Source organism: Lithobates pipiens, unplaced genomic scaffold (assembly GCF_037356315.1).
Source record: "Lithobates pipiens isolate NorthernLeopardFrog02 unplaced genomic scaffold, aLitPip1_a1.2 Scaffold_1, whole genome shotgun sequence".
Lineage (NCBI taxonomy): Eukaryota > Metazoa > Chordata > Amphibia > Anura > Ranidae > Lithobates > Lithobates pipiens.
Window position 1 is genome coordinate 171856203 of NW_027507685.1, and position 18492 is coordinate 171874694.

Sequence of the window (18492 nt, forward strand, 5' to 3'; positions counted from 1 at the left end):
ACCTTTGTGGACCTAATAGTAACAGCTACTGATTAAACTGACTGTCCCTCACTGCCACACACAGCTTCCTGCCTGTCCCTATTTAAACTGACAAAACACAGGCTGCTGGAACAATAACTTGAATAGCATTCAAAACTATATCCTGTACTACTTTACCATACCAGTCCTGAAAAGGACTTTTGTGGACCTAATAGTAACAGCTAATGATTAAACTGACTGTCTCTGCTGCACACAGCGTCCTGTCCCTCTCTCTACACTGACAAGACAGACTGCTGCAACAATCACTAGCACAGCAGTGCCTCAAACCTATATCCTGAACTACACCGAACACCTATACCATACCAGTCCTTAAAAGAACTTTTGTGGACCTAATAGCTAGCGATTTGGGTCACTGCAGTCTCTCCCTGCTCCACACAGCAACCTCTCCCTATAGTGACATACAAAAAAATGTAAAATGGCCGGCGGATCGGGTCTATTTATAAGTTAGGGGGAATGTCCAAGTGTCCATGTGCTGTAATGTCTCAATTGGCTGTCCTGTACCCCATGATGGATGTGTCATCATAGGTCAAAGTTCTTTTACACAGTAAACGCGGAAGTCTGCCGGGCGAACAGCGGCAATAGTCCGCCGATCGGGTGGACCATGAACAGCCGAAATTCGCCGCAAACCGTTCGGCCATCCCTAATCCTCATCTGTACACATTGTAAAAGAACAGACAGCAAAACTACCCCCTGCACCTGGAGGAAGTGGTCCCCATGGAACAAAAAAGGATCGTGGTTTAAAATTAAATCAAGGGCATCAATCAGAAATCCAATCTTCCCTTCACCCAACGTCCCGTCCTGCCGAAATACATGTTGGATACAGGCAAGCCCTCTATTGTTAGGTATAGAACTATAGAGGGCTTCAACATCCAAAGCTACCAATAAGGACTTCGGGGGGGATGCATATATCCGCCAAAATTTGCAAAAGATGTCATGTATTTCGAATGTAACTGGGCACTTTGAGTACATAAGGTCGTAGATGACTGTCAACGAATTTACTTAGTTTCTCTGTCAGCGAGCCATTGCCCAAGATTATTGGTCTACCGGTCAGATGGAGTAAATCTTTGTGTAGTTTGGGCAATGCGTAAAAGGTAGGAATATGCGGCAAAGCGGTCCTGACATAGTTTCAGTTCAGAACGAGTAAGTATATTCACTGCATACGACTCATCTATGAGCTTGTAAAACTTGCGATTAAATTTCTCGATTTCAGCAGAGGCAATCTTACAGTACCACTGTCTATTGGCCAATATTTTGACACATTGCCTCATATTGACCATTATCCATTACGACAAGTCTCCGCGGTATCTTCCCGATTTCTCCCCATCACCTCACGGATCTGATCCTCACAGGCAGGCATTCTTCTATCACATGTTTTATTGTTCGGATGCTCCTTGAACAGTGATGTACAACACTATATGGTTAGAATATACCCTATATCTTATTTGATGGTCCCATACCACTATAGTATTTTTTGAATCGCAGTGGTTAAATGTGAATATTGTTTGTTCATTGCTTTTTGCACCATCAGCCACTGAAGAAGAGGTTCCACCTTCTAATAGCCTTGAAATGCGTCATACCTTTTTGGTCCTAATATTGATTTGGGATCTATAAATGTGGTGTAATGATCCCAGCTCTATTGGTATATAGCACTGTAGTTTTGTGTATATCAGCTAGTAATTATTGTGCATCCTTTTGCTTTTACTGTTCATGTTTTTAAACTTTATAATAAACAAACAACTTTATACTTTTGATAAAATTTTTGAGACTGCTGCCTATTTAAAGTCCCATAAGAGGAAATAAGTGTTTTTCTATACAGTGTATGAGGGATGTGGGCAGTTGGCCTCTATCCATTAAGTTTTGGGCACATTCATTAATTATATTTGTACATTTATGAGAGTCTCCACAGTGGGAGCATATGCATTCTAATGGATAGATAAAGGGGCAATCCTCCTCAAAGGTACAGGGGCACATTGGACACCAGTTATAGGTGGGGGCTTCAGGGAACCCCTGCTAATCATAAATTTGCAGCTCGCAGTACATTAGTTTGATGGTAGGTGGGAAGAATGCTTCTTGCATTGCAGTCATTGGTAGCAATTACCCACTAAAAGACAGCTAAAAAAAAAAAAAATTAAATATTTGGTGTCAGTGGCTACTTATCTGAGAGGCAGAAAATATGCATTTTTTGTTTTTGTTTGGCGCTTGTAAAGCATTCCACCCATGATCAATAGATCGTGGGTGCAATGCCACGGTCCTACAGACTGTCTGCCTATACCTCCAATCAGACTAGACTAGAACCTTCATAGGACCAGAGAAGAAACCACAAGATGGACCATATACAGGCTTTGTACCTTCTGGACACTCAAAATCTTGAAACGGGTACAAGCCATACACAGCATAATGATCAATAAATTTGGTCTAACATGAACTTTCTTGGTATAAAGAATTGGTACACATACCACATTCCAGAATGCCTCCAATTCTAGCCTCATATTTTAGAGCTGGGATTCTCAACCAGGGTTCCGTCAGAGGTTTCTGGGGGTTCCTTGAGCAAAATGTGATTTTGAACCTACAAAAAAAGTAGTAGTAATTTTATATTATTATTAGTTTAATATTCATTCTCTTTTTTCAAGTATTCTGCAATTACAAGGAACATGTATCTGCTTTCAGATCAGGGAGAGACTACCCCACCTGCACAGAACGCAGCACTATCCGCCATTGTACACGTGGCATGGATTCAGTGGCATTTAACACCTATACAGAGTTCTTTACCCATGCTCACAGTATTTGTTACTACCTACAGAATGAGCTGTGGCAGGAGAAGACCCAGGACATCATTCTCAGGTATGTGACCAAGCACTGTGATCTGGTATGATTAATTCTTCAGGATACAATTGAGCCTGTGAAAGCCCTATCGTTTATCAAAAACCTCTGGCAGACTTGCTATATATTCATAATATCTTTAAGACAGCGTGTTTCTGCAACATTGAGTAGACTGGTTGTATAATTGTACTGTTAGGATAAAAGGTAGCCCTAGGCAATATTGTGTGTAGTTTAAGTGTTGTTGTTTTTTTTTTTTTTTTTTTTTTTTTTTTTTTTAAAGCTTACAACCCTGCTTAATAAGGATGCCCCTTAGCACTGATTTTAAAGCCTTCCAATTGAGGGGCGGTGAAGAGGGATCAGAAAAAAAACTATCTGAGAGTTTGGTGGTGATGGCTTGTAAGGTCATTTAGAAGTGAGTCATTCAGGCGCAACGTCCATTCACGAGTCAGGGCTGTGGAATGCATAGAGAAAAATGATCGGAGGTCAAATTGCACTATGGTTTCAAAATAGCATTGAGGGTTCTGTTGCACCCTAGGGCATGTTGGTTCAGAAAAAGTAGTCCTATTCCTGCTAAGCCTGGTGGGTGCTAAAGAAGAAAGTGTAGTTTCTAGACGGTGATATCTACAAGTTGTTGCCTGAAGATTATCTTCAGTATATTTGGTTTGTTGGATTGGCGGAGCATTAGATTTGCATATGGAGGAATCTAGGGTAGGTTTTAAAATCAACGCTCAATTGTTAACGATTTTACATTTATAAGGAGATACATTAACGCACTGACCTGTACCAGAAAACGTGCATTTTGCCAAGTAAAATGTGAAAAGCTTTAATAAAATCAGATTCTATTTAAAAAAAAAAAATTCAGGGTTTGTTGATCTCTTCCCTCTGGAGAGAATACTCTCACTTTCTGTGTTGATATCACAACAAAGTGAGGTAAAAACGAGTCGAGTGTGACACCACAACTAAAATTTGAAAGTTTTTATATGAAAGTTTTTAGCTGGAGTTTGGCAGAGTACCCAAAGACATAGGGTGATTGTCACCTGATCTGTTTGATAAGACCCACTTAGATGGGAAATAAGTGCAATTGTTCCTGCTGATTTGGTCAGTCACTCCAGGCTGTCTGGCATTGAATTACACAGCAAACTCCTTTTCAAATTTTCAATTTTAGCAAAGCTGCTGTTCAGAAAAGATGAACTGATGAATGAAGGTCTAAAAAGAGGCCTTTATGACAACATCATCTCACTTCACAAGATAGCTGTAGCTCTATAAATTAGGCACCCTGGGCATCTGCTCGCTAACTTTGTGTTACCTCCTTGGAGTTGCACACAGTAGGCAAGGTTGAAGAAAGACACAAGTTCATCAAGTCCAAACCTATGTGTGTGATTTTATGTCGGTGTTACATTGTATATCTCTGTGTGTTGTGGTCATTCAGGTGCTTATCTAATAATTTTTATTGAAATTATCGATGCTCCCCACTGAAATCACCGCCCGTGGAAGAGAATTACACGTCCTAACCGCTCTTACAGTAAAGAACCCACTATGATGCTTAAGGTTAAACCTCTTTTCTTCCGGTTTTAGTGAATGGCCGCGTGTCTTATTAAATTCCCTTTTATCCCTTTTGTGGGGTCACCAGTACGGTATTTGTACATTGAAATCGTCTCCCCTCTCCAGTGTCTCCCCTCCAGAGAGAATAAGTGCAGTGCTCATAACCTATCCTTATAACTAAGGTCCTCCAGTCTCTTTTAGTTGTGTTGCCCTTCTCTGGACTCTCTCCAGTTTCAGCACATCCTTCCTGAAGACTATTGCCCAGAACTGGACAAGCATACTCCAGGTGCGGCCTGACCAGAGTGCCCAAGAAACATCAAGCACTGAACTTTCCTGATCAATAACTGACCTCTTCCCCCTAGATCCTCTACCACCACTGTTCTATCAGCTGCTAAACAAGGAGGGTTTGGCAACTCTGAAAATTAACTTGAGCATATAGGCCACTTTTATTTTTGATCTTATAATGAACCGATTGGCTCACTCTACCTTTTTAACATCACTTCCAGATTCAGAAGGTTAGTCAGATGTTCAGAAGTGAGACAGCTATATTGACATGCATGCATAGATTAACAAATCTTGCATTAAGTCTTTGGAGGAGTGTGTGGTGTTTAAGAGGACTGCTACAAACTGACCATAATTTTTTTTTGGGGGGGCAAACTGACGAGAACTGAACATGCTACAAACATGGAGAAAGGGAATAATAATTATTTACCCTGCAGGGTGAAAGAAATTGGTCTTCCCAGCCCAAAACTTATAGTGAAATGGCATTTCTGTTCCAAAATTATGCTTTAAACAGAATTCTTCTCTGTAGTATATGAACATATTATCTTCCTTCAGGCTGACTGTCAACTCTGACAGTGTAGCTCGCCAACTGGAAGCTACAAATATAATGGCTGAAGAAATGATGCAGACACAAAATGCAACTCTGCAGTCTCAGGAGGAAATTTTACGCACTGGACACCTTCTGAAGCAAACCCTGCAAGAATCCACCACTGGTGAGTCGCTGGGTATAAAATGCATTTGCATGCAGTAGCGTTTCAGCGAGAGATGAAAAGTGGGAATGAGCCTCTAGAGAAGTATCTTGGTATGTTCATAGGCTCATTGGGAGCCACTCCATAGTGTGTCTGCCTACAATCTTCACCTGATCCCCAGAGTTGGCACTTGGGTTACTGGAGGCCTCTGCACGTAAATAAACACACCATCAATGGGATTATCGGTTTGTATCAGCAGAGCGGTCCAGAATCAAAAATTCCAACCTGATGACTTTGATATTGGCTTATCAGATTGTTACTTGTGATCAGTAATGTTACCAGCCCCACAAACTATGGAATGGAACATGCAGAGATGTTTGGAAATCCAGAGAAGGTTTGAGTAAGACAGTCACAAGCAAATTTGTCAAATACAGAGAATCCTATACATCGTGAATACATTGTTTGTCTGGATTCCTAAATGGTATCATACTGCTGTGCCATGACTTTGCATACCATAGCAAATGTACAGTGCCTTGAAAAAGTATTCATACCCCTTTTTGACATTTTCCACATTTTGTCATGTTACAACCAAAAACCTATATATATTTTATGTGATAGACCAAAACAAAGTGACACATAATTGTAAAGTGGAAGGAAAATAATTGTTCATTTTTTTTTTTTTTTTTACAAAGATCTGAAAAGAGGTGGCGTGCATTTATATTCAGCACTCTTTGCTCTGATACCCCTAATTAAAAGCTAGTGGAAACAATTTCCTTCTGAAGTCACCTAAGTAGTAAATAGAAGTCCACCTGTGTGTAATTTTATCTTGGTATAAATGCTGCTCTTCTGTGAAGCCCTCAGAGGTTTGTTCGAGAAACTTAGTGAACAAGCAGCATAATGAAGGCCAATGAACACATCAGACAGGTCAGGGATAAAGTTGTAGAGAAGTTTTTAAAGCAGTGTTAGGTTCTAAAGTAATATCCCTAGCTTGGAACATCTCACGGAGCTCTGCTCCATCCATCATCCGAAAATGGAAAGAGTATGGCACAACCGCAAACCTGCCAAGGCACAGCCATCCACCTAAACTGACAGGCCAGGCAAGGAGAGCTTTAATCAGAGAAGCAGCCAAGAGGCCCATGGTAACTCTGGAGAGGCTACAGAGATCACAGCTCAGGTGGGAGAATTTGTCCACAGGACAACTATTAGCCCTTGTACACACGGTCGGAGAATTCGTCGGAATGTGTCCTATCGGACCGTGTTGTCAAATAATCCGACTGTGTGTGGTATGCATCGGACTGATTCCGTCGGAATATCCGTCGGACCCAATTTTCCAACTTGTTGGAAATATTTTCCGACAAACTGGTCCGATCGGACATACTCCGATCATGTGTAGAGAATTCCGATCAGACAAAGTGCCACGCATGCTCAGATCAAATTCCTACACCAAAGCTATTGGCTACTAGCCTGAACGTAGTCCCGTCGTAACGAAATAACGTCATCACGTTCTGAACGATCGAATTTTCCAACAACTTGGTCCGACCGTGTGTATGCAACAGTTTCGGACACAATCCGTCGGACAAAATCCAGCGGATTTGGTTGGCAGAATGTCCGACCGTGTGTACAGGGGCTTAGTCGTGCACTCCACAAATCTGGCCTTTATGGAAGCGTGGCAAAAAAAAGCCATAAGAAGTCCCATTTGCGAGAAGCCATGCGGGGGACACAGGAAACATGTGGAAGAAGGCGCTCTGGTCAGATGAGACCAAAATTAAACTTTTTGGCCTAAAAGCAAAATGCTATGTGTGGTGGAAAACTAACACTGCACATCACCATCCCCATCGTGAAACATGGTGGGGACAGCATCATGTTGTGGGGATGCTTTTCTTCAGCAGGGGCAGGGAAGCTGGTCAGAGTTGATGGGAAGATGCATGGAGCCAGATACAGGGCAATCTTAGAAGAAAACCTGTTAGATTCTGCAAAAGACTTGACTGGGGCAGAGGTTCACTGTCCAGCAGGACGACTATGATAAACATACAGCCAGAGCTACAATGGAATGGTTTTGATCAAAGCATATTCATGTGTTAGACGCTCTCCATCCAATGTGACAGAGCTTGAGCTGTTTTGCAAAGAAGAATGGCCGAAAATGTCACTCTAGTAGGGATGAGCTCAGGCGTGTTTGCATGGAACACGTGCAGAGCCCACCAGGAAGTCAGCGCAGCGCAGCGCTGTGCTAATCACAGGCAATGAAACATTGCCCTGATGTGCAGCTGCAGAGATCGGGCAATGTCTCACTGCCTGTGATTAGCGCAGTGCTGCGCCGACTTCCTGGTGGGCTCTGCACGTTTTCCATGCCAACACGCCTGAGCTCATCCCTACTCTAGATGTGCTAAGATGGTGAGCCATTCCCAAAAAGACTTGCAGTTGTGATTGCAACGGGTTGTTCTTCAAAGTATTGACTCGGGGGGCTGAATGCAAATGCACGCCACACTTTTCACACATTTATTTCTAAACAATTATGAAAACCATTTTTTATAATTTTCCTTCCACTTCACAATTATGTGCCACTTTGTGTTGGTCTATCACATAAAATCCCAATAAAACACATTTACTTCTTTTGCTGTAACCTGGCAAAATGTGGAAAATGTCAAGGGGTATGAATACTTTTTCACTGCATACGTTTTTATAATCTACATATAATCATTTATTTTTTAGTTATTTTTTTCTCAGTCATAGTTTGACTGCTGCCCTTTTTTTTTTTTATTTTTTTTTTTTTTTTCCTGGAATGCATTTTTGTGCTTTTCTCCAGCATTGTGAAATCTCCTTTTGTGCATTAGGGGTGAAGCAAGCTTTTGAGGAAATGCAGCAGTCTGCCAGTGAGCAGCGACTGCTGTTCTCCGAAATCTTCAACCGCATCACCTACCTGCACCAATTTGTTGTAGGGGAATCCAACACCCTCTACTCCTTCATGTACAACCTGATGGGCTGTGCTGCTGCCTTCTTGCTAACCTCCACCCAAAGAACTGCCAGTGCCAGGTATGTCCACATCCAAGACTGTGCTTCTTCACATAATAGTAGGGGGGGACGAAATTACTTTAAATGCCTGCTGCAAATGTACCTCATTTAACTTTTCTTTACGATATATGTGTAGCATCACCCCTGTAGGAGCTGCTAAATTGTCAAGATCCCTTTCCCAGTAGTTTCCTTGCAGCAAAACGCACAGTTCCAGTCACTCTTTAGTCTCAATAACCAGTCTAGGGGTATGCTTTTTCTGATGCTTTAATAAGAACGTAGATAGGTGGTGGCTAACAGTAGGATACTCCAATGACCCTTAGTAACAATTTGAAGATACTGAACTTTTTGTTGAAGAACTGGGAACCAAGTCCTTACACAAGTAAAGAATGGACTGGGCTTCGTAGCAGCAACTTGAGATTACTCTTCCTCTCTGGATAGTCCGAGCAGAGCCCTTTTTACTAAACATTAAATAGACTGAGCTCTTCAGGACACTAGGTCCTCTTTAAACACACTGACTTTAGCACAAGAGAAATGGCAACAGCACACAGGGGGTTATTTACGAAAGGCAGATTCACTTCGCACTGCAAGTGCACTCGCTCTAAATCTAAGGGGTAGATCTGAAATGAGGTGAAGCTCTGCTGATTTTATCATCCAATTATGTGCAAGCTAAAATACTGTTTTTTTATTTTTTCCTTGCATGTCCCCCTCAGATCTACAGCGACTGTACTTCCAAGTGCACTTGCAGTGATTTTCCTTTAGTAAATAACCCCCACGTGGTCTTGGATCTCTCCCACCTGGCTGTACTCACAAATGTCCTTGGAAACATTGGTTGCCTCTTTCCAATATCCTCAAGACATTTTTTCACCCTGCGGTACCAGACCAGATAGCCTAACGAAGGCCTCAACAACCCACAGACTCATGGAAGAATGGCCTAGGAGGCTAACTGCCCCCATAGGCTGTGATCTCCTCCTCAGGAAAAAAGACCAGGCTGCCCGAAGTCTCGAGTATTTATTTATACAAACTACCAGTCACCGTCTGGGCACCTCTCCCCAAATATTGGCCAGGGCTGTATGAATATTCACCTGCTGATTAGAATCTTCTTCCCCACTAACTTCCAGAACATTTTTGGACCTACCAGGGGGAAGCGGTCAGTTCTGCAGCCATTGAAACAGAACATTCCAGAATAATCAACACTGCCGCACTGGTTACAGTGAGTCAAAACTAAATTTACCTAATCCTAGAACCTATTTAGGCGGGTGCTACACATAATTTAGGTTTGCTATAACTCATACTAACTGCACCCAACCCCTTTCACTAGTCTGACCACAAAATCTGCTGCAGTCCTGCCTGCTTATAAAGGTATTGCATGTAAATACCCTTCACATAATGTTGTTAATGAAAAACATTACTGGTAATTGATTAGTGGAATGGTTGGAGAAGAGTGTTAACACCCTTCAGAAAGTCACTGTCCAATTTGTCCATGCTACTCCAATGATTTGGCTTTGAAGGATCAGAATGACTTCTCTATCCTCTGGTTCCTGGCAATGCCCCTGTAAACCCAGACTGACTAAGAACAGAGAAGTTGGTTCTTAAAGAATAACTAACCCCAAGAACAAGAATGTTCACCAGTCATCAGCTCACCAGTCTTTAGATGTGGTGGCTGTATTGGTTTTATTTTCTTCAGGCCAAAAAAATTTTCAGCAAGCAGACGACCTGTTGATCCTGCCAAACGTGCAGCGTTACTGTCTTTTTCTAGGAGTTGCATTAGAAGTAAAAGCAATCTTGCCTTTCTTTTGTAAACTACTAATCCCCCCCCCCATCCCCTAAGTAAATGAGATGAAACAAGTGATATATTTGTATTCTTGCCTGGGTGGCAACCATGGCTTCTTCTATAGATAGGAGTCAATGTAGCCACCCAGGAACAGGAAGTGGTGTTCCCAGTATTACCAGGTGAAATAAAAGGTGGGGGGGGGGGGGGGGGACTAATGCAGCCACCTCTATAACATATACATTCTTTGGGCTTTATACACTTTTTAAAGGTGTCCCCTTTACCCCTTGTTTAAATGTTGGAGCATATTTAAAAAGCTGACCTTGCATGGAGTGGGAGGGGAAGGAACCCCTGGTATAGTTTTTACATATTTGTCTACAGACCAATCGGTGAGATTGCCTGCACTTCCTGCCCCAAAGACAGAATAGGAAGCAAGTGGAAATCTCAATGAGACAATATTCTCTCCCTGACCGCTGTCGTAGGCCTCTGCTAAGCGGAATTCGCTTACTCGGTGGGGATCTCTCCGCTGAGCAGATGGATGACATGTCCATGTCCACTCCACTATGCAGAGTTGACATGGACACAGTCCCGCTCTCCTCTGTGGGGCTATCAGATTGAAAACAGACCACCTGTTAGTTTGCATCTGACCCGCTGGACAATAGGACCACCATCTGTCTGTTTTTGACGGACCGGATTGGATGGCAGTGGGTGTCAAGATATCCTCCACTCCATAGAAGAGACTGGAGGGTTTGATCAGGTCTGCCTGAAAAACTGACAGGCAGACCTGATCAAACAGCTTATGTAAAAAGGGCATATTTCCAGGGAGAGCCATGACATTTTGCATCCCCTTTCCCTCTTGTGGTAGTAGTGATCATCAGGACAAACAGTGGGGGTAAATCTCCTTAAAAGGGATACAGAGCAAAAAAAAGCGTAAATACCTAATCCTTTCTTACTCTTATCCAGAACTAGAATATAAAGCTTTGGCTGGAATTCTACATTGAAGGCCAAAATTACTGTCTCTGCTGTGCAGACGATGGACCTAACCATTGGAGACATTGTTTCGCCTCCACTTGGGCACCTAAAGTCAGGTAATGTAGCCCCTGACAGCAAGACATGTCAGTAAAGGATGGGCAGGCTGAGTATATGCTCTCAGCTTAGTTGAATATGTTCTATGGGGTTGCAGCCTCATGACATTGACCCCCCCCCCCCCCAATACATAAAGATTCTGCACCCATGGCAGCTGCTCCTCCTGCCAAGCATCCCACCTCCCCCTCCAGTGCTTCCTGGTAAAGGGGGGGGGGGGGGCGTTTTGACCTGTTTCCTTATGATTGTCCCCCAACCCAGTAGCCAGGCCCGGATTTACTGCCTTTGCTGCCCCAAGGCCAGGTACTTCAATGCCCTCCCTCTCCCTCTCCCTACAATTTTTTTTAGTTCTTACTTTTCTTTTGGCAAACGCATTAATAATATCTTCGTAGGACAAAGTATTTAAACGTTCTGACTTAATGGCATGTAAAGCTAAACTGTTCAGTCTTTCTTGACCTAAAGATGTTCTATAACGCTACCACTGTGCCCATAAACAGCTTCCAGTATGCTCATCAAATGCAGCCAGTGTGTCCATTAAATTTTAAAACGTTGTTCTTTTTTAGTTATACACATAAAGAAGACCTACCTTGTCCTCCTGGCCAACTTGGCTCCAAATCTGATCAATTCCTCCACACTGCTGCTGCTAGTTTCCCTTGACTCCACTCCGCTCCAAGGTCAGACTCCTCCTACCAAGGCCTCTGTTCCTCCGAGTCTGATCATGCTTGCTTGCAGGCAGTATAGCAAGGGTCAGTGGAGCTCAAGGCCCCGCCCCCCCACGGTCCGCTCCTTGATCAAAAAGCAGCACTGACACTGCGTGTGCGTGCTGCTCATGCCAGCTGTCTGATGACTGTCTGTGACAGACAGTGAGGAGATTCAGCCCCTGCACCACTACACCTGGCCTCGGTGGCCTTGTGGGAAATCCAGCCCTGCCAGCAGCCAATCGCTAGGCCTATGCATGTCTACAGAAGTGATGTCAACACAGCCGGTTTTTAGCATCCACTATGGATCGCAGGTAAGGAGAATATATGGGGGTTATAGATGCCCTTTTCAGAGAGACTGTCCCTTTTGACCTGCATGAGCAAAATTGTGCCTTAACGTGGTGGAATGGGCCACATGGTGGTCTCTGCATGCTGTTCTTGCTCCACTTCTCCACTCCAATGGGGACTATGTGGAGTCACCATTTTTAATGATAGATTTTCTGTTGCTGGATATATTGGTTCCTGATGTAATGCTCTCTTTGCAGACTGGTCCTGTTTACATTGGTTACTGCTAATGTCTATGTGGAGAGGACGATCTGTTCCTATATCTTGAGGAATACCCACCCTAATGATCAGATGGTGAGTTCCTTGTTGTTCCTAAAGCATATCATATTTCATGTTAATGTAGGTTGAGGAGTAATTGTAAGTGGCTTGTGTTTTTTGTGGGGTGTTTTTTTTTTTCATTGTGAATGTAAACTCAGAAATGTTGTGGTGGCCATTGATGACCCCCTCTATAAAATACAAGCTGTTATGCTAATCAGTTAGCTTCAGAACTTTGAATTGTTGAACTAGATTGCAAATAGGTGGAATGCCAGGTTTATTTCGATCAGCAATATAAAAATAAGAATTAAAAGCAAACGCAGTAATTGCCTCCGGCTCTGCCTCCTGCTCTGCGCCCATAGTCACACTAGGAGACCCTTCTACGCCTTGGCCCACACATGGCGTCACTTAAGGTAATCTCGTACAATGTACGCGGTCTCTGCTCCCCAGGTAAACGTAGCAAATTATGGTGGGAACTTAAACGCACAGGAGCTCAGGTGGTCCTCTTGCAGGAAACACACTTCACCCTTCAATCGCAACCCAAATTGCCCACCCACATATACAACCAGTGGTTCTTAAGTAACTCACCGGCAGCAAAATCTAGAGGAAAAGCTATTGCCATACACAAATCCTGCCCTTTTCAAGCTATAGAGAGTAAGGTAGACCCTCAGGGTAGATACGTCTTCTTGAAGGGGACAGAAACTCACAGTTGCCACAATCTATGCTCCAAACTCAAATCAACTTACCTTTTTGGATACCACCCTCGATAGTCTGACTGAATTCAGGGAAGGACCTTTAATCCTAGGGGGCGACTTTAATATCAGCCCAGACCCACAACTGGACACCTCGCACAAACGCCCCTCCCACTCAAATGCCTTTCTAAAACACTTCCGCAGATCTCTACAAACCCACCGCCTCTTGGGTAGCTGGCGAGTTCTCCACCCTTCAGATAGATTATAGCTACTATTCCAAAGTACATGATGTCTATACCCGCATAGATCTGATCTGTGTAGACCACTTGGCCCTGGAGCTGCTGCAGGCCTCGTCTATAGGGAACATTACGATTTCTGACCATGCCCCGGTAACGGCGACATTGGTTTTACCACATTCCACCCATAGGGCCTGGTCGTGGCGCTTAAACAAATCCCTGCTGGATGATGTAGCAGTGGTCTCCGGGGTCACAGAGGTACTGTCCCACTACTTTAAGGAAAATTTGCACGGAGGGGAGGAGCAGAGGGATTGTTTGGGAGGGCCACAAGGCAGTGGTGAGAGGCGAACTGATTTCACAGGGATCCAGACTTAAGAAAGCCCGACAAGCAGATTTGGATAGGTTACTCCAGGCACTCCAACTGGCGGAACTTAAGCACAAACAGGACAGCAGCCCTGGGGCTCTGAGGGAACTGACAGAGTTAAGAGAGTTATTCTCTCGATTGCTGGACAGGCAGGCACGCAGGCAATTGCGATACTTATCGCATAGATACTATGAGCATGGCAATAAATACGGTCGAATGTTGGCTCGAGCTCTAAGGAAGAAACAGGCTCTCGTGCACGTACACAAGCTACGCCTCTCCTCGGAGGTCTACACGGTCAGGTCCTCCCAAATAGCCGCTGGGTTCCGGGACTACTATAACACCCTCTATAACCTGAACTCCACACAAACCCGAGAGAACCAAGATGCAAGACTGAAAGACATTCAAACCTATCTGACTGCATCCGACCTGCCCCCACTGACAGACGAACGGTGCTCTGCGCTGGAGGCCCCTGTCACCGCCACCGAGCTCATAACCACGGTGAACTCCTTGCCTAATGGGAAGAGCCCTGGTCCAGATGGGTTCACCAAGGCCTATTATAAACTCTTTCTACCCTTACTTTCCGAGCCCATGTGTAACTACTTTAACTCCATTGCGAATGGCACCGCAATCCCTAGTGAAGCCCTGTTGGCCCATATATCTGTAATTCCCAAGGAAGGGAAAGACCCTACTATGCCCCAGAGCTACAGACCCATATCCCTTCTTAATGTGGACATAAAAATACTGGCCAAGATTCTCGCGACCAGACTGAAACACCTGATCCCACTAATTGTCCACCCAGGCCAAACAGGGTTTGTAACAGGTAGAGAGGCTAGGGATAACTCTATCAGAGCAATTCACTGGGCGCGTGCCTCCCCCGAATCTCCCCCCTACCTGATCCTGTCTACCGATGCAGAGAAAGCCTTTGATCGGGTGGACTGGACCTACCTACGTGCTGTGCTGGAAACGTTGGGCCTACGCACACACATGCTTACCTGGATTATGGCTCTGTACTCGGACCCGAATGCCCAAGTCAAAGTGAACGGCTTCCTTTTCCCCCAGCTTCCCAAACAGAAATGGCACGAGACAGGGGTGCCCCCTCTCGCCACTATTGTTCGCCCGGGTGCTGGAACCGTTTCTTCGTACGGTCCGGGCGAACTCTAATATCAAGGGTCTTACGGTGGGGCGTATGGAACATAAGCTCTCGGCTTATGCTGATGACGTACTTTTCCACCTCACAGAACCCCTGATCTCCTTGCCTAACCTGATGAGGGAACTCCAGGGCTTCGGGACACTTTCTAACTTCAAAATATTACCTATCCAATTGACGCCTTCCCTGAATGACGGGTTGCGTACTGCCTTTCCATTTACATGGGCCAAAGCGTCCATAAAATACTTGGGTATATAAGGCTGACAGACAGGTTTGACACCCTATACTCCACTAACTTCCCCTCCCTACTAAAAGCTGTGAATAAAGACTTGGCCCTATGGACTAAGACAGCCTTCACTTGGATGGGCAGACTCAATATCATCAAAAGGAACATTCTCCCACGCGTGCTGTTCTCTATGCAGATGCTACCTGTGGCCCTACCTAAGACCTTCTTTGCCCAGCTATCCAGTCTAATATCAAATTTTGTTTGGAACAATAAGAGGCCGAGAATCGCAATTAGATTAAGTCGCCATAGAGACGCAGGAGGCCTGGGCCTCCCTGACGCCCAAAGATACTACAGGGCAATAGTCCTCCAGAGAATACTGAACTGGCGCTTCCATACTCATTCCAAATTATGGGTCTCTCTTGAAAAATATATGGCAGGGAGAAATTTGACCTATGCGCCGTGGCTAGCACGGGAACACATGAGTCTGTCCACCTTTACTTCCCCGCTGACGATCCAGGCCCTGAGCACCTGGGACCGACTTAATGCCAATTTGACACTGGCGCCCCCTGTGTCCCCACTGGCCCCACTGGGAGGTTACTTATGGTTCCCCCTGGGGGAACAGGTTGCTTTCTTCGGCCCCTGGGCAGATGATGGAGACGCTAGTTGTGGTAAATTAATGCAGAATGGCAAACTAATGTCCCTAGAAACTCTACGAGAACTGAGGGGGGAGCTTCACTATGGACTTCTGGCGGTATAGGCAACTCCACCATTTTTTTAAAACACAGGGAGACTCCATACGTTATCTCCTCCCTCACACCCTTCGAAAGTCTCTTCATAGTGGAACAACCAATTTCACACATGGTCTCTGAACTCTATCAACTGCTTAACTCTGCACCCCCCACAGTGAAGCCCGCTTACATCAGAGCCTGGGTAAGGGACTTAGAAATAACTTTCCCCCCTGCCCAAATATCTTGCCTCTATCAACTTACCCGGTCCAGCTCGATTGATTCCAAGACGCAAGAAATGAACTACAAGCTACTGATGCGCTTGTACTGTGTGGCGGCTGATTTAGCAAGGATATACCCATCCACATCAGATCAATGTTGGCGGGGCTGTGGCCACAGGGGCACTCTTCTGCACATTTGGTGGGATTGCCCTGCGATCAGACCTTACTGGGAGGACATTAAATCTCTGATCAAAGAAATCACAGGCATAGATATTCCTCTGTCCCGATTCACTTCCTGCTACCCATTCCTCCCATTCCAGTGAGCCAGTTCAAGAAGAGTGTGCTGCCTCATTTGCTAAATGCAGCTAAGTGACTGCTCCCTATTTTTTGGAAGCGTCTGCAAATCCCAAGTGAGGAGTGGCGCCGCAGGGTGGGCGACATCAGGGAGGCAGAGGGGTGCATTGCCACTTGCAGGGGGGCCCCACGACCGCTTCACCGCGATTTGGCAGCCCTGGCTAGTGTATATTTTGAACCCTGGACACATTTCATCCAGTTTGGATGTGGCCCTCCTGGAACTGGCGGAGCCATCCCTAAGGGGACGCCCCCAGGGCTTACAGATGGGGACCAGGAGCTGAGGAGACTCCAACACTCAATTTAACATTTCATTAATCAGGGGCGGGGAGACAGGATGCTATTCTCTCTCTTCACTCACCCCCTTGAGCATCCTACATGTATGGAGAGGTTGACGGAGCTCGGGGAGGAGGTGGAGTCGGAAGAGAGGCTTCAGGTATGCTCTAAACCACTTTTCTTTTCCCTTCTTTTTCTCACTTAACTACTTTCTAATACTTTATGACTTGAATAGTTATGGCTGCCTATGGGCAGATGGTTGCTATGTTGAGTGCCAGGTGATGGGTGAGGAATGGAGGACTTGGGTGGCCCAACAAAAATTTGGGGACCTGACGCCATGGGACAACCTGACTTGAGCAGGGAAATGGCACTTTGGTGCCGCTGTTACGCAGGACTGCCCCCCTTGACCCCCCCCGCACGCGGTCGTCTAGGAAGCGTCGGCCCCACGTGAGTTATCTTGAATGTTAAAGCTGACCAAGCGTATCACGCATGAGAACCCCTTACAAGAGGACAGACCAGTCCTATACTGCACGAAATAGACTGCGGAATGGGATTACTCAGCCCAACAATCGAGTTGACCTACCGTGCTGACCCGTCACCTGGTAAATACTCTCTCAATAACCTAATTAGTACCAAGTTAATTTATGACTGTTGACTATTCATGTTCTTGTTCCCACTACAAGTGAAAAACAAAAAAGGAATGACTGGATTATTACGTACCAGCATTACCTACAGCAAATGTTTATCCTCTGTTCATTTTCATTTTTTTTTTCATTCTTTTACTGTATATCAAGCTGTAATACCCTGTCTCCTATAAATAAAGATTGTTTAAAAAAAAAAAAAGAAAAAAAGCAAACACAGTCAGCTGATCCGGCGCTTCTGGACAAATGACACAAATAAATTAAATATGTAAGCTGCTGCTATAATAAACTGTTACTGATAAAAAGCATGTATGTAATTCATAGATTGAAGCATCAATTAAAAGCAGGGCTCAAGTCCTGCGGGAACGCATGGAAACTGAGTTCCTGTACTTTTTCCACAACAGGAACTCAGTTCCCTTTAGCAGCCATGTCCTGCAAGACTTTGAAGTATGCAAGCTGTGTGGTAGTTGCTACACCAGCAGCTGCAGACACAGCTCGCATTAGTAAGTGCTGCACACCAGGGGTGGACTGACCATTCAGGCATTGGCAGTAGGGGGCCCCATGACAGCTTCCTCTTTAATATACATGTCAATCACAGCTAGCTGACGGGTAGCTCAGGTCCCTGCTGCTAAGAGATTGTAGTTAGATCTCTCATGATGCACTCCTCCCCGCCGGCCCTTCCTTATTTTCTGTCTCCTCATCTCCCCCCCCCCCCCCCCCCCAGTCTCCTGCATACTTGCTTTGTGTGCCCCACTGAATCTATCTTCAGTGCCATATGATGAGAGAACCCAGAGGAGGAACACAGCTATTCTGCTCACAGGACATGCAGGGAGAGAGGTGAGCTGAGGGAGGAACATCAGTTTGGGGTGGTAAGCTGAGCACAATACCTGGTAAAGTGTAATGCCAGGAGGGAAGTTGTATGTGGAAATATGTGAAGGGTTGGAATAGCAGCGAGTGTGTGTTGGAGCCCTGCAGAGTTTGCAGCCCCCCAAGCTAACCTACATCTCCTAAGCAGGAACACATCACTATCTCCCCAAACATTCTGTCCAGATAATGTGCAGTTAATTTATGACCTTTCCGTTT

The 18492-nt window shown here is 44.9% G+C and overlaps 1 protein-coding gene across 1 annotated transcript in view; it reads left to right on the top strand.

The window, feature by feature from the left end:
- Window positions 1–18492, top strand: part of LOC143988504 (uncharacterized) — a 71379-nt gene that overhangs the window by 11796 nt on the left and 41091 nt on the right. The window contains exons 2-5 of the mRNA XM_077488127.1: window positions 2707–2880; window positions 5239–5396; window positions 8204–8402; window positions 12476–12569. Coding sequence (XP_077344253.1) covers window positions 2707–2880; window positions 5239–5396; window positions 8204–8402; window positions 12476–12569 — 625 coding nt within the window. The remainder of the gene's footprint in view (window positions 1–2706; window positions 2881–5238; window positions 5397–8203; window positions 8403–12475; window positions 12570–18492) is intronic.